The sequence below is a fragment of the Neolamprologus multifasciatus genome, chromosome 8, assembly GCF_963576455.1.
Source record: "Neolamprologus multifasciatus chromosome 8, fNeoMul1.2, whole genome shotgun sequence".
Classification (NCBI taxonomy): domain Eukaryota; kingdom Metazoa; phylum Chordata; class Actinopteri; order Cichliformes; family Cichlidae; genus Neolamprologus; species Neolamprologus multifasciatus.
Genome location: NC_140446.1, coordinates 9,027,134 through 9,043,789, shown reverse-complemented (window position 1 = coordinate 9,043,789; position 16,656 = coordinate 9,027,134). Strand labels below are relative to the sequence as shown.

Sequence of the window (16,656 nt, the reverse complement as noted above, 5' to 3'; positions counted from 1 at the left end):
TCAAATTTAAAGACCAACCACACTAATGGTGTTTCAGGAAAAGGCTGGAGTTAAATTTTAATACATGATACAAATGCAAAAAACAAGGTTTTGTGTATTTTATATCATTGTCAGCTGAAAGAGGACACTTTTCCTAAACTAAACTAAAACAGACTGATAATCAGTAGCTGAACTCACATGAAAGAAGAAAGCACTGCTGCATAAATGTATTTACCTTCGCAGGATCCATGTTGAACTTTTTTCGGCCCATGGCCATCTGTCTATTCCTTTGCATGTTTTTCCTAAAATAACATTTTAAAAAACATAAACCATTAGTGTGTAAATCATATTTATTCATTACCAGTGAATTTTAATTTTCAATGCCAGCCCAGGTCTCTGTTACAACAGCCTGGCTTTTATCACCTAGAATGGAAAATATTGGATGGATTTTTTTTTTTGTTTTCTTAGTCAAAGGAAATGTCTGTTAGACCTGCCTGCGTAGCACCGATGTTCTAAAAACAACCTCAGTAATAGTCATGCTGCCCATGTTGTGCAGAAAGTTATTTCAGCATATATGCAAGTTCACTTCCCGCCTGGGGGCGTCTGTATTGAGTAACGGTCGTAGGCTAGACTCCCCATGCTAGGGACCTATGGGATCTTTGATATCAAATATCTTCGATATTCATGGCGAAACAACTAGTAGTTCAGAGTTCCAACATTCGGAAGAAGGGGCTGCTCTCATAGCTAGAGACTGACGAGGTACAACATACATGCTACAGCAAGGGGGAGCCAGGACGACAGGTCAGGGGGGAGATATCATCATCTCCATCTGAGATTGGCCCCAAGTGTGATAGAAATTGAGTGTGAGAGGAACTGACCTGAAAGAAAGGATCATGGTGAAGCTTAAAACCCGGATCCTCCATGAGAGTACATGAAGTACTCTCAGATACAAGATCAAGGGAGGTGCCAAAGCCTTGCTCTTGGAAACTGCCACGCAAAAACTCACAGCCTTGTGGTCTACGTCTGGCAGTAGAAAAGAACAAAATGAACATTGCAGACATCGAGGACAGCTACAAGTACCTGGGGATCCCAGGCAAATAGGAACCACGAAGAGGCTGCTAGGAAAGCTGCAACTACTTGCAGAAAGTCCTGAGGAGTCAGCTGAACAGTAAGATCAGGTGATGCCCTGCCCATGACCCTGTGGCACTAATCATGGCAGTACAGGAACAAGTTCTGAGCACAAGATCCATAAAGGCTGGGGCCTATCACACCAGGCAAGACCCCAGGTGCAGGCTTTGTAAAGACGCCCCTGAGACAATCCAGCACATAACAGCAGGGTGGAAGATGCTAGCAGGCAGGGCATACATGGAACACCATAACCAAGTAGCTGGCATAGATCCTGTGGGACTTCCAGATACAGACGGCATAGTGGTGGTAGACAAACAGAAGAAGAGGGCCGTAGTGATAGATGTAGTGATACTGAATGACAGCAACATCAGGAAGAAGGAACACGAGAAGTTGGAGAAGTATCCAGGGCTCAAAGAAGAGCTGGAGAAGATGTAGAGGGTGAGGGTAACAGTGGTCCAAGTAGTACTCGGAGCACTAGGTGCAGTGGCTCCCAAGCTAGGCGAGTGGCTCCGGCAGATCCCAGGAACAATATCCAAGATCTCTGTCCAGAAGAGTGCAGTCCTAGGAATAGCTAAGATACTGCGCAGGAGCCTCAAGCTCCCAGACCTCTGGTAGAGGACCTGACAAGCTTGAAGGATAAAGGATGAGAGGGGAATTATATGATAAATATAGAAAATAAAGACATTTTCGAAACATAACTGCCAGTGTTGTCATGTTTCTTTGTGAAATAAAGCCAAACTTCGGGATGTTCTTTCACCATGATTTCTTTATCTTCTAAGTTTCTAGTGGTCTTATGGTCTTTATGTCATTATTATGCAATATGCATCTCTCAATAAACATGTCGAACTATTTTGACAACAGTCAACTGAAACCAGTTTGTGATTCATATCCTTAGTGAATATCTGCCTTGAATGTCAAGATAAGCAGTCTGAAGACTTTTCATGTCCCACTGGCAACCTTAATTGGTCTTATATTCTGCTAATTATCTGATGGATTAATCAATAATCCCATAAGGCAGTGCTCTAATGGTTGGACAGATTTTTCTGGTCTTTTCTCTGACTAGAAATCCTCCAAAACAAAGGCTGAGAAGAGTGCTGCTGCCTACGCACAAGCACACAAATGGTAGTTGAGAGATACTTTACCTCTCTTCAGTCAGGCCCAGGTTTTCAATCTCGCTGGTCACCTCTGCTATCTCATCCTTCAGCCTCTGAGTGCAGACAGAAAGAGGAGGGAAAGAAGTGATGAAACAGAAGGGGGAAGGAGAAGGGATCATTATTTTGATTGTTTTTTTGAGTACAGAAGCTGAAGGGAAACAGCACATATCTACATGTGCCATTTGTGTGAGATCTAACCCTTCAGAGGAGCCCTCTGGAGATGCTTTGATCTTGCTGTCACAATGAATTACACATGGTGGTCTGTTCCACCTACATCTCACTGACCAACATCCATACAAGCACTTCCCACTAAAGAGATGACCCACTAAACCCCTAAAAATGCAGATATGACTCACACACTCGCAGACAGACTCATTCTTTTTCTCTGCTGGGTTACATGCAACAGCCACCCTTTAAAAGAAACCTCTCTGGGATCTGTAACACCTGTTCTGGGGTCAGAGCCTACAACCCCTCCTGTCCCCTCTTTCCCCCTTCATACCACTCCCCTCCCCGCTGGTGACCCAAATTTACCAGACTATACCCCCACACCCAATGTCAACATTGGTGGGGAGACAGGAATACGCAGGATCAAAGACTTTTGATTGCCAAGGGTCCTGAGAAGAGAAAGAAATAAAGACACAATAATAACAATAAAAGGCTAAGATAATTACAGAAAATGGACAGAAGCAGATGAATCGGTTCTTAGACATATGAGGGTGTGAAAACAATGCTACATCACCATCAGCTAAGGTAAATAAGGACTGTGTCCTCTGTCTCCACTACTGGAATATTTCATGGCTCATTACCCATCAGGCCCTGAGGGAAAGACAGGGCGGGGCTTAGTGAAGAGAGACGCTAAGCGAGTTGACCTTGATAATAAACTCCATCCATCAGTTTACACAGCGCTGTTGCCTGGAGGCTGTGTGTTTGAGTGTTTCTTTGTGTGTGTTGTGGATTCCCACCACACTGACAGCTCTCTGCTATAGATCAGGCTCAAAATATTTTTTTAGCTTACCTTATTAAATCTCAGTTAAAAAAAAAAAGTGCCTAATGTCACTTTTGTTTGAGTCATCTCTTGCTGCTGATATCATTCAGCAACTACCAGCAGATACATTTCTCATTATTCTGTGTGCTTGAGCAGGCCTCATCAAAAACCTTAAAGTATCAAATTCTTCCAGCGGATCACTTCCCTCTCAAAAGTAGAATGGGAGGGCTGAGCCCTCAGCAACCAGGTCCCAGTTTGGGTTAAGAACAGAGACACACTTGCTACTTTAAGGGTTTGTTTTCAGATTTGGCCTTTTGATAAAGACATGAGATATGCAAAGAGGTTAGGGTTGGATCAGCTGACCCTGAACCATCTTTTGGTTAGGCTGCTGGAGGCGCAGGCTCTAGAGGGGACATCCCATGATGTACTGGGAATTTCTTGACTTCTTTTCACATCCCACGTGTTTATATATTTCAGAACTCTGTATACAGTTTGTGTTTTGTCCTTGTCTCTCATCCCTTAAAGTCTTTGTTAAAAAATATGTTGCTAATTTTTATAAATGAGTAAACAGACAATAAAGCAGGGCATGGTTTCTCAGTCCAATCAAAACTCTATCTGTCTGGTTTGAAAAGATGGTGATCGTCAAAATGCTCAGACTTCCAAATGGAACTACACAAACCAATAAAGTACATTACATTGCACTGGCTATGTCCATCTTTTATATACAGTCCATTAGGGTTATGGTGATGGATTCTGATGTCGGTGGTCGACGATAGTGACTTCTTGCCAATAAAGCTGATCTTTATGTCATTTTCCCAACAACGCACGATAATCTAAACCTTACAAGAGACACAAACTGAAACCAACAAGTTACTCCTGAGTCAAATTCATTGGAGATTAATTTGTTTCAGTTCTAAATGAGTTGCAATGACATTTGCATGTCCAACTTTATGCAAACAAGCATATAAAACTTTATAAAAACACTGTTTTAACAAACAATCTGACATATGGAAATGGACGGTGAGTCCTTGTTGTGTGTTGCGTAATTTTCTGATTGAATTTTATCCTTCAAGTAGGTTGAATTTACATTAAAGTCACAAGGCCAGCTTTATCCTCTATCTCACATAACAAATTTCTCCACATTAAGAGCTGACACAGGCAGTCCTGCTAATTTATTTAAGCTTGTAGAGGGAACTAAAGCAGGGGGTTAATGTGTCTCTCCAGGCTGAGAGAGCCAGAGGACACATGCATATTAGAGGTACATCCCCCTCAGACAAAGACGATCATCTGTCTTCAGTGTATACAGTAACGCTCTGGTGGTCATACCCGTATACACCCTACCCTCCAAACACACACACACCTCCCCAGACACAGTGGTCTAGACTTGGAGGTGAAAAATCTTCTCAAGGACACACAGAGAGAAAATAATTAAAGACAAAGACAAAACAACACAAAGCAGGGTTTGTAATTCCTGTGTGTCTCTACTCTGGAAAAAAAATGTTTTAAAAAATCAAATGTTCCAGACAACCACAGGGTGCAGCGCAAGGACAAAAACAAAATCCTGTTTCATTGCTGCTCAGTTAAGAAAGCATTTTATCCAGGCAGTAATTAAGACAGAAAACAGAGACAGGATAAAAGAGTAAACACCCACTAGTACTTTCACAGAAGAATGGGAATGTGATAACCCCTATAATTATGAAATGACGTACAGGGACTAGTGGGGCAGGAACTCAAACACTTCACCAAACTAAGTTTCATCATGATTTTTAAAAGACTGTTAATTAATTCAGTGATAGCTGCCAGAGCAATGAATGGTAGAGAGCTAAAAGAAATACTCTTACTGCAGTGTAACATGACTGATAACTGGTTCACATTACTATTAAAACTTAACAACCAGTTTTCCAAAATACTGTGTTGGGAAAAACACATATATATCCATAATTAAGGAAATTATCATTACATTAAATCTAGATTTCCCAACAGGTAAATGTGGGACAGAGCTTTTACTCTAGTAAACCAGCTCCCAGTTTGGGTTCAGGGGACAGAGCCTCTCTACCTTTCTGATAAAGCTAATATAAGGGCTGGATAAATGATACCTACTTTATGCTGCTACAGACCCCATGTTAATGTGGACCTGGAATATTTACAACTCAGTATTTTTCTTCTTTGGATTCTAGTGCGGTAACTTGACAGGGTTTACAGTTCAAAATAATCCTCATTCATTTTATAAATAAATGGTACAGGTCTTTGGTTCATCCTCTGTCCAAAACAAGCAGTTTTAGCTCTTCTCCATTTAAACCATTTTTCTGCCAATTGGCTGCCCCTTGCAAACAGATCGTTTGAACAACAGACTTAAGATCACTAACATCATATAGAACCAAGAGCAAACTCTCCTGGTAGACCAGGTCTACAAGGAGAAACTGTGCCAAACAAAAACAAATGTTTGACTTTAGACCATGACATTTAAAGTGGTGCAAAATAGATTTTGTTTTTAGCAGACCTCAAGGGATCAGATCATTAAGGGATGCTGAAATGCTGAAAGAAATAAGAGAACTTAATTTCAAACCAACCCTATGTACTTCAAGGGTCAGTAATTCAGTCGGTTTTCATTATGTGAAGGTAGAATTTTGCACAACTTTTTAAAGTTATTAGAGAAAGAAAGCAGCTGATTCGGAGGAGGTCAGGCAGGGACTTTTATCAGGTTGACTGAATTTTAAAGTCACACTAGCACCGCCTGCCCTACTCATCATGAGAGTTAAGAGTTTCTCGACTCTGATTAAATACAAAGCAAGCTGAAAGATAACTGTCAAGCTATCAGAACACAAGGAGATGACTTTAAAGGTCAGTCAAATTTAAATCTGTGTTTTTCAGGGGCGGAGGGGGTTCCATGGGCCAATTCCTGAAACCTTTTGATCACATCTTTTTGCACCAGAATTGGCCCAACCAGTGGAGGTGGACAGGTGCCAACAAAGGATCTGGTTCTGCTGGAAGATTACTCTTCCAACTTTAATAATAATGATTGAAATATTATGGATGGATGCTTAGTAAATGAAATTGTATTGGGACAAAGAGTGGTTGAGTTTCTGATGCACAAACAAGTGACTTTATTTACATCCGTTCCACAATAAATTAGATTAGATAATTATAAAACAAGACATATTTCAGACTTTCATGCTTTAAACCCCAGATGAGCTCAGCTTGGAAAGGACATCAACTGGCTCGGACAAAGAATGTGGGTGTACTCTTACCTGTATGTCCTGCAGCAGCTCTTGTTTTCTGCGCCGGATGCTCTCCAGCTCCTGACGCTCCTCTGGACTCAGGTCATCAGGCACTGAGGACAGAAGTATACGCAGCACTAAATAAGAGATCAAATACTCTCCCTCAGAGAAGAAATACAAATGTGAAAATCCCCTCTGGAATCAAACTGAAATTAAACAAAAACTACAAGAAAACCATACACACAAATGAAGAACAGAGATCTGAAATTCCCACTGCTCAGGGTCACTATGGCAACACAATCTTTGATCCATCATATACCCACCACCCCACCCCACCACCACCCAAAATTCAGTCCTGAACTAGAGGAAGAAAGCAAACCTCTCGGTCTTATATAAACACACAAACACAAACACACACACACAATCATTTTCATATCTTAGTGACGACATCTCAGTGACATAATGCTTTCCCTAGCTGCTGACCCTAACCATCAAAAATGAATGCCTAACTCTAACGCAAAATGTAACCATAACCTAAATTTAACTTTGACACTAAAACCGCATTTTGAGCCTCAAAAATGCCTTCAGACTCATGGGACACGCAATTTGTCACCATAAGTATAGTAGCATGCCAATCTTCTGTCCTCACATGTATACACACACGCACTCATGCACACACACACACACTCTCTTGGTGAGGTTATATTACTGCAGTGGTTGACAAACTTTTTCTGGCATGTCCCTTTTAGAGGTCAAAAAAGCCCAAGCACCATAGTTGTTACCAGGAAAAGGGAATAAAAAGTGAAATTAAGATCAACATGATAACATCGGTAGTAACTTTGTCCCAAACCATATTCTTCCTCTGGTCCTCCACACAAGTAAAGACAAAAAGATAAAAAACAACAATACTATTTGCTATTTACTACAAAATAATAAGAGACTATAGTGTGAATAATTTATCCACATGAGCTCAGTACTTAAATCTCAGCATGTATTTAAATTACAAAAACTGCACCAACGCTCACAGCTCCTGGATAATTTATCTTAATAACTTTGATGATTCTTGCTTTTAAGGAAGGCCTTGGTGAACTTTAGGGAAAACTCTGCACTGACAGGTATAACAGCAAATTAAAACAGAAAAAAACCCCAAAACAAAACAAAAACCAAGTGTGGATTAATAATGTAATAATGAAAACACAACTATACACAACTAGAGGAAATAATTTTAATGTTGGTCTGGTTTGATTAATTCTGTGATCACACCTTTCCCAAGGAGCCTTTATGACACTGATGAGTCTGTATGATGTATGTGTACTTCCTAAATTTTATAATCTGACACATACAATCCATATCATAATAATAAAAACTGAAACTAATAGAAGACAAAATAAAGTAAAACAATAGATCTATCAGATCAGATTTCATGTACTATCATGAACTTTATAACATGAGCTGAAGGTTTTGTTACTGAAACAGGATGTTTGTTTTTGGTCTATAAAGAAAAGAAAAAAAACAGTCAGACCTCACATAGAAACCTCAAAGAAAACATCTGATGACTAACAGTTGGCACATTAGACTTGATATATTAGTGTACCTATCAAAGTTGAATGGTGTTCCTCCTTATGAGAAACACCCCAACCGTACATGAACGAATGTGTACGCTGATAGAAGGGAGGTTCATGTACCCACAGACACCCAATATATCTGCAGAACAACGATAACACAGGAACAGACGAGAGCTGCTGATACACGTACTTGTGGTTTTTCTTAAGAAAGCTTGAGTGGGAAGAAAAGGAAAGGAAAAAAATGTAAAAACAACACATCGGGTTGGCTCAGGACAGGATTTTGTAGGTTCGCTATGATTATAATGTTATCTTTTTTTGACAGAAATCTCAATTTCCTGTTAATTTTGAGCATTGTTTAAACAAAAACTTCCACTTTGATTGAACAAATGAATCCCCAGATAAGAAACCTGATTGAAAATTTTCATGATTTTCCTCTGGGACTCAGGCTCAGGGACCACAGCACCATTGTGCTGATGTGGAATATTTCTTGTTTCACACATACATATTTGCACACAGCTCACCTCTGCATTGTCAACAGTGAATCTTCCTCTTGTCTGTGCTTCACAATAAAACTACTGTATGAAATGGTCTAACCTAAGAAAAAGTGGAAGAAAGGTCACAATTGACGTTGAATAACAAGCAGCCAGAGAGGACAAATCACGCTGTGCTGCTGCTGTCTGTCGGCCTCATTAGAGAAGTCCTGCTGAGAGATTCAAGTCAACTGTTCACTTCACTTTGCCATTGTGACCATGTTACTGAGTGTCAACCTCTGCAGAAACATTTATCAAATGTTTAACACATAAGGTACTCTAGGCTCGTGTTAGTATGTTTTACAATATAACTAAAATACAAATTGTTAATCAGGGAGTTTTTACTTCTTGGAGTCTAAACGTTTTCACAGCCTTTTAGAGGCTTTTGGGATGCCCGCCACTTTAAAGACTGGCGTGTGAAGGTTAGCTTTTAAAACCAAACTTGATTTTTTTCTTATTTTCTGATCGGTGGTAAGGTTGGCTTGAACAGGAAAGGAAGCTAGCTCCCCGCAAAGGTGTACAAGAAACTGATCAAAGAACAAAAAAAAGAAACAGACAGTGGCTGCACTTAACAGCTTCCCTTGTTTTTAATTGCTTGGGCTCCCTTAACTCTGAGGGCTTCTCTATTACAACTTCTGTCCTTTAAACGACAGGACCGAAACAGGCAACAAAATCCAGAAGTAGCCCAGGGACTACTTGTTCCACATATTTTTCACACTGCCCCCTGGTGACAGCACACAGCTACAACATGTAGCTGTTTTATATACGGTAGGCTGTGTGTAGGACATCATGATACGCTGGGAATTATTATTTGTAGATCGTCCCCAACCACAAACTGCTCTCAAATGATTGCAAATAGTTGAGACATACTCATTGCATCACGAGTTTTACGTGGCTTTGTGATGGCTGTACTGGAGTAATGTTTACTTTGGGTTTCTTCGCTTCTTTTACAGTATCGTTCAACTTCACAGTGGCACGCATAGTTTACTGGTCTCAAACCTGCTAGTCAGTAGCACACTGTATTATTTTTTAGCGGTTGATAAACAGCTTGTAGGTGCACTGCCTCTTTCAGGTGGTAGATGCACATTACTAACAGACACTGGTAAATTAAGGGAGAATATTTTTTTCGCTTAACATCTTAATGAGTAAAGCTTAACAACTTTATACAAGATGTAATCTAGCTGAGGACAAATCTTACAGATCATTTCTATATTATCAGTTAATACCAGACTGGACTATGAAATGTAAGTAAATTCCCACCAAAGGTTCTCATAGAAAACAAAAGTATGACAATCTAAGCAAACTTGTAATTACAGTACGTTTTTGTCAAACCATTTGAAAGACTTGGGACCTCCAGACATCTGTGACTGTCAAAATCCAAAAATGGCACCGAAGGATTTAATATAATTTGTATTTGTCAGACTTATAAACAGTGATGAACTGGCTAGTCACGCACACCCCTGACCCACAAAAGGAGGTTTAAGTAGGCTGCAGCAGCTCTTATTATAAACCTGAGGGCATAAACAACAAACTATGTGAGTATTGAGTCAGTGAAACTGGCATTCACACTGACTTCCCCTCTATGCTAAGAGAGGAAATAAAACAAACGATTTATGACAGCTTGTGAAAGAAAATATTGTCCTTTTCTCAAACTGGCACACACACACACACACACACACACATTCTGGCATAAATACCAAGACACCTCATCTCACTCTGCAAACCAGCTGCTCTGCATAGTCTCAAGGGCACTGAGTATGTATTAGTGTCTCTGCTAGGACCAGCTGCTTGGCATATCCAACCATCAAACCTAGGCCTAAAGTTTGCTCTATAACCTGCTTCCACTGTCTGCACCACATCACATCCTCCTGAAGCAGAGAGACAAAAAAAACCCCGCATCAGTCAAGTTACAGTTAGCATCTGTTCTGGTTTCCGTTCTCAAAAAGTTTCACAAGAGGACATGCACTCATTCAGGATAACTGAACACCTACACATTTGCGTCATAATTCTAATACTCATACCCAAGAAAGCTTCTGTCTGCCGAGAGACGCCACCGGCAGCAAGAATGGTCCCAGTACAACCAGCTCAGCCCAGCTTATAGCACTGAAGTCCACACAGCTTTAGGTTTATCATCACTTCCAGTAAAAGAAAAAGCGTGTTTCTTTCAAATAAACCAGCTTTGACCAAACTTTCCAATCCCTAACCCAAATCCTGTGGTCCTCCAGTCTAACCTCAGTAGTCCTTATAACCTCATTCCAGCAAAGGAGGGAGGGCAGCAAATGAGGATAAGGACAAATGTGTGTTTAAGAGGGGGGGGGGACCCTTGAACTCTCATCTCTCTCCCCCTCCTCCTTGTTCTGTCCATCTTGACTCCTCCCTTGCTCATTTACTCCATCAATGAACGGACTCCCCCACGTGGAGACTGGGGACAAGGAGGAAATTTTTAAAAAAGGATGGGGGGTACAGCTTCACATGAGCAAGGACATTGTTTGCCTTCCAGCCCAATGAAGCAGTTTTAGCCAGTTAAAAACAAACAAGCAAGCATTTCAAACTCTCTTTCAAAGACTGTATTAAGTTTATTTGCTGTTTATTTAGTGTCTTTGACCTCCAGCAAGCAGTTTTCCTTTCATCCACAGCCACTAAATCGGCTGACTGAGCTGCAACATTCTTGCTTTAACTTTCACAAAAGTGATTAATGAGTGATTCCCATACAGAGGCAAATTAAAATCCCTAAAATATTCCTTTAAAAAAAGGAAAAGGTTGCTGGATGGTGGGGCTCATGACAGCTTGACAAGCAGAAAGACTAGACAAAATCTAATCACAACTAACCACGGCTCCACTGCTTAAAGAAAATAAGAGAAAACGTCAAAAGATACCACTGCAAAAGGAACCTGGACAGTATAATCTGTTGGGAGATGTTAGCTAATGTTACAAAGGCACCTTCGAAACAAAGACCCCTCCTGAAATAAACCCCAGAGAGAAAGACTTCTTGTTTCACTCTGTCAAAAATGTCTAAAAAAGTGTGGGAGGCAAAGAGGATGACAGAATCTATAAATATACTGTGTTTTAATGGTTAACACGGAAATGCATAGATCTTTGTTAAGTGATGCAACTCAGGCTCCATGCAGTTAATACCACGTGTAGCCATGAACCGAAGGCCTGTTCAGAGCTGGAAATAACCCTTGTGCGTCTCCTAAACAAAGCCATACCAAAATATATGGTAAAGCAATGAGAAGGCTGACTCACTTCTCCTGGGGATGGAAAATGCAGCCAATATCAAAAACAACAGTTTATTCTTCTTTCTCTGCTCATCACATGTGTTTGCAACCAGAAAGTACCATGACCCAGGACCTAAGGCAAAGCAGTTTGGTTACAACAAGAAAATATCTGTATTTTGAGATCTCAGCGTCTCCTAACGCACAAGTCAGTAATTGTCTGTTTCAGTGTTCACAAGCCCATAATTGTCCATTTCAAGGATAACTGGCTCAACAGTAAGGATATAATCCTCCCTGGTTGCATTTGTACAGCCTTAAGGCTAAGTCCAATAAGCAATGAGGCTAAAACCGATAAAATGAGAAAAGAACATGAGGGGGAACACGATGTGCCCCGGAGAAGAAATACTTAAATTACAGAGAAATAAAGTGCGGGCATTATAAAATGTCAGCTGCAGTGCACAGAAAGTGGAAGAAACACACTACTAAAATGATGCTCCAAAGTAAGGTGAAATAAAGTTGTAATGCAGTTCATATTACCGGAAGTTCATTTTGATAGCTTTCCCTTGCTCTTATGAACATTAAGCCATCTATTTTTCAGAATAAGGTGGGGCACCATCCTGTATGAGATTCTGTATGTATCCTGTATGTCATTTTCACAGGAAACAGCAGCGGTGCTGCGAAGACGCTGACTTATAATCCAAATTCATAACTATACGTGTGTGTGTTTACAGCCTCCTGTGTTGTTGACAACTCTTTGCTGTTTTGAGTGCAGTTCATTCACTTCCGAACCAATAAATGGTTGCATTGATTGTATTTATAGACTCATCTGGTGCTGCACAATACGTACAGCCCCCCAGGAGGTCTGGCACCGACCCAGATTAATAATAATAGATCTCTTGTGCCAGTTAATAAAGACTCCCAAAGAGCATTAATAAGTCAGACACATGAGGACTTGTTGCTTTCGCTCTGAGTACAGGATATTAAATGCCAAAACACATACTAAAAAAGTACCTGCTACTGGAGCGAGCTCACCTCGCTTACCTATCCGTAACTATGCACAAAGTTATGCTAGTGCGCTAGCTATCCGTGTTAGCCTCTAGGTTAACGCTGTTTAACTAAACCGCGTCAGGTAACTTACCAACTTCGTCTTCCATTTCCAGAACCATGTTCCTACTGTTGGTCAGCGCTGTCCCCAGGAAACCACGCTAAATGTGACACTTTCTAAGTAACTTTAAAGTCCAAATAAGTGGCTATAGTGTGTCTAGTTTTTCAGTCAGTTACCGTTAGACTGGCAGTTGATGACAACTGACTGCGAAGAGACAGCCGGTGTCTGGCAGGATGGTGGGGGCGTGGCTTAAGCGGCAACAGCCAATCAAAGACCTATCTATGTGTCTATCTGTCTGTCTGTCTTCAGAAATTAAAAATAAAAATAGGTATGGGTTATGGTTTTCACATCCTTTATACTTCATATCCTTTACTTTGTGGTGCTCACTTACGCAGAAGGGGTCGCCAAGGGAGTTTTTACACCGGATGTCTTTTCTTACGCAAACTCAAAGGATCTGTGTCTCCTCCGGGGATCACTTCGTGGAGCTGCCGGTTATCAGGTAAATGTATAAACCACCACACTATACTACACTGTGAAAATATAAATTCACAAGCAGACAATTTCTTTATTTCATTTAGGTATACAACTATAGAGGCCTCAACTATAGTATACAGTGTATAGAATAGGATATATATATATATATATATGTTTGTGTGTGTACTGCATAGTATATATGCATATGCATATACTATATGCATAGTATATACACACTTATGAACTTTATTAGGTACACCTTGCTAGTACTGGGAATGTTGGCCAGAGACTTTGGTCCATAGTGACATGATAGCATCAGATTTGTTGGTTCTATGTCCATCATGTGACTCCAGTTCCATAACATCCTAAATGTGCTCTATTCGACTGAGATCTGGTGAATGTGGAGGTCATTTGAGTACAGTGACCACATTGTCACGTTCAAAAAACCTAACTAAGCTTTTTTGATGAGTTACGTTATCCCGTTGGAAGCAGCCATCAGAAGATTGATCATTGTGGTCATAAAGGTACTCGGGTAGATTGTTGTGTTTCATTGATGGTGAATTGGTACTAAGGGGCCCAAAGTGTGCAAAGAAAATATCTCTCACATCATTACATTTTGCTTAAGGGACATTCTGACCCTGCCATCCAAATGTTCGAGCAGAAATAATTACTCATCAGACCAGGCAACATTTTTGCAATCTTCTGTTGTCAAAATGTGGCGATTCTGTGTGAATTGTAGCCTCAGTTTCCTGTTATTAGCTGACAGCAGTGGCAAATGGTGGTATCTTCTACTGACGTAGCCCATCTGCTTCAAGGTTTCCGGTACTGTGTGTTCAGAGATGGTCTTGTCTATACCTTGGTTGTAACAACTTTTTAAGTAAGTTATACCGTTGCCCTCCTATCAGAGCAATTAAGGTTTCTCCCCCAAACCTCAGACCTCAGCAAAATTTTTGCCCATTTTTTCTCCAGAGAACTGTGGCTCACAGGATAATTTCTCTTTTTCTCTGCAAATCCTAGAGATTATTATGCTAGAAAATCCCAGCAGATGAAATGTTTCTGAATTATGCAGACCAGCATATCTCACTTCAACTATGTACAGAGAGATAGATAGTTAATTTTGTGTAGTAAAAAACTGAAAATCACAGCAACATTATATGTTTGCAACTTCAGATTTCTATGTATTTATGTCTATACTGATTAATGTGTGAGCTAAAATCACCTTTAATGGCTTTTGGGCTGGGGATTTTGACAAAGTGACATAATTGTCTCTACATTTAATGTTAGAATAATAGTACCCACCCGCTGGAAAAGAGAAACATATTTAACAACGAGGGTGTGAAGCCAGAGGAAGCTGGGTTTGATATCAGAGATAGCCTGCCTGTGTGAAAAAGGAAGGGAGAGGAGAGGGTGTAGTGAAGGACGGAGGAAAGGAGGGAAAAGGATTGCAGCTGTGCGCCTGAATTGGTGCTTTATTCAGAGTTCGGACACGTCAAAACAGGATATGTTGGGGTGGGGTAAGGAAGAGCTGCCGCTGTTCAACAGCTTAAAGGGTCAGCTCGGAAAACATTAAAAACAGTTTGCTTTAAGGGGGACTTTTTCTGGTTATGATACAAACAGCTCACAGTGAGGTCAGTCCATTATCAAGAGTGAAAAAAAGGACTTTTAGAGAAGCTGCTGCTGATTTTCACACTGAGATAGAGGGCTAGCATATTTAAAAGCTTGGATGCACTGAACTAAACTGTCTGCACAAGTTGAGGTAACTGAACCAGTAAGTCTTCAATCAGGGCTGACAAAGCAGGCCTTAAAAAAAGTCCACTTCTCATTTGAACTTCATAAATCATAAATATCAACAGGTTTGTGAAGTTTGTCAGCAAAATCACATCAGTTTCTGTTAATATTATAGATTTGTGCTGTTACAATGTTTGTCTTTATCAGCCTCATTCCTCTTTTTTCTGCACATCAAGTAACTTTAAACAAAGAACAGCTCTCTTAATGTAACAGCAAACTAGAAAACATGAAAACATTTAAAGAGGAGGGCGCTAAAATCGTAATGTCAAAGCAGGCTACACTTAACCTGATCGACTAAAGGGTTTAGGAACAAAAGAAAGAAAGAGAAGCTATAAGAAGCTGCTGGAAAGTCATAAAAGCTCAAGGTAAATGGATGTAATCTGTGTGCTGCTTTCATGGTGTTATAACGGCTTCTGAATGAGCACCCTGACACAACATGAAAGCACCTGCACAGAGGGAGAGCAGTGGGCAGCGATGGAGATTATGTCACTCTGTGCAGCACCCACTGGAGAGGAGGATCCTGGACCAGACCGTGATGGGTGTGCGTCATGTTCTCAAATCAAGCCCACCATCTCACACAAACACATACACACTGACTCATGTATGTACATAGAAATGTCACACACACACACACACACACACACACACGCGCACACTACAGAGTGCTCTGTGTCTTGATAGCCTAACTGAAAATCACCAAGGCAACTGAACACTGATAGCACTTTGTGCCAGTCTTGCGCTCCACGTCGCTCTGAGCAACATAAAACCAACAAAAAGCTGCGATAACAACAATAATGTTTCATTTTTAAGCACTTTTTTTCAAACTCATGAACACCTTGTAATCCTTGAAATCTGCTCACAAATACCCGACAACACATTTTCTATCCAAACCAAGAAGACGGGGTTCCTTAAAAGCTCTCACCTGCAGCAGGTGGCCCCGGGCGGACTGTAGGGCAGAGAAATGCCTGGAAACTGGACGCACACAGCTCACTTACTGTCCCCATCACACCAGTCAGGAGTTTCAGTGTTTCAGTATCCTCTTTGCAGCATCTTCTTTTTACTCGTCCTTAAGCCTGCGTCATGTTTTACTAAAAGCAACTCTGGACTCCTTGGAAAAAAAAAAAAGGCGGTTTTCGCTCCTGACGGCTACCAGACTCTGACGAACTCTCAGAAAAATACTCTCCACTCGCTCTCCCCCTCTCTCTCTCCCTCTCTCACGCTCTCTCCTCGCTTTTGATCACACACTTGACCTCACTCGTGTATCAAAACCCATCCACGTCTACCACTGCACACACACAAAGGAATCTCGCACTTTAGGGTTTTGAAGAAGTACAAAAGGATACCTATACTGATTATGAAAACTGAAGCAGGCGGTGTCCCTATAAACAGTTGTTGAAGTATTCTTGGAGCTGATGACAAATGTACACACACATGCAAACAGCCTCATATCATCCTGCGTTACTCCCCCACACACACATCAGAGCCCAGTTTAGTTTAGTCAGAGCTGAGTGAACG

The 16,656-nt window shown here is 40.8% G+C and overlaps 1 protein-coding gene across 3 annotated transcripts in view; it reads right to left on the bottom strand.

Moving 5' to 3' along the window:
- The window catches only part of LOC146512449 (cytohesin-1-like), a 30,741-nt gene extending 14,347 nt beyond the window's left edge, over positions 1–16,394 (bottom strand). The window contains exons 1-4 of one of the 3 annotated variants that reach the window (XM_085171148.1): positions 16,064–16,394; positions 6,495–6,577; positions 2,250–2,314; positions 215–281 (exon numbers count right to left, since the gene is read on the bottom strand). In XM_085171148.1, the coding sequence (XP_085027274.1) occupies positions 215–281; positions 2,250–2,314; positions 6,495–6,577; positions 16,064–16,145 (297 nt within the window). In that variant the 5' untranslated portion in view covers positions 16,146–16,394. The other 2 variants (XM_085171149.1, XM_085171150.1) reach the window with 2 other exon arrangements.
- Between the last annotated feature and the right edge of the window lie 262 nt (positions 16,395–16,656).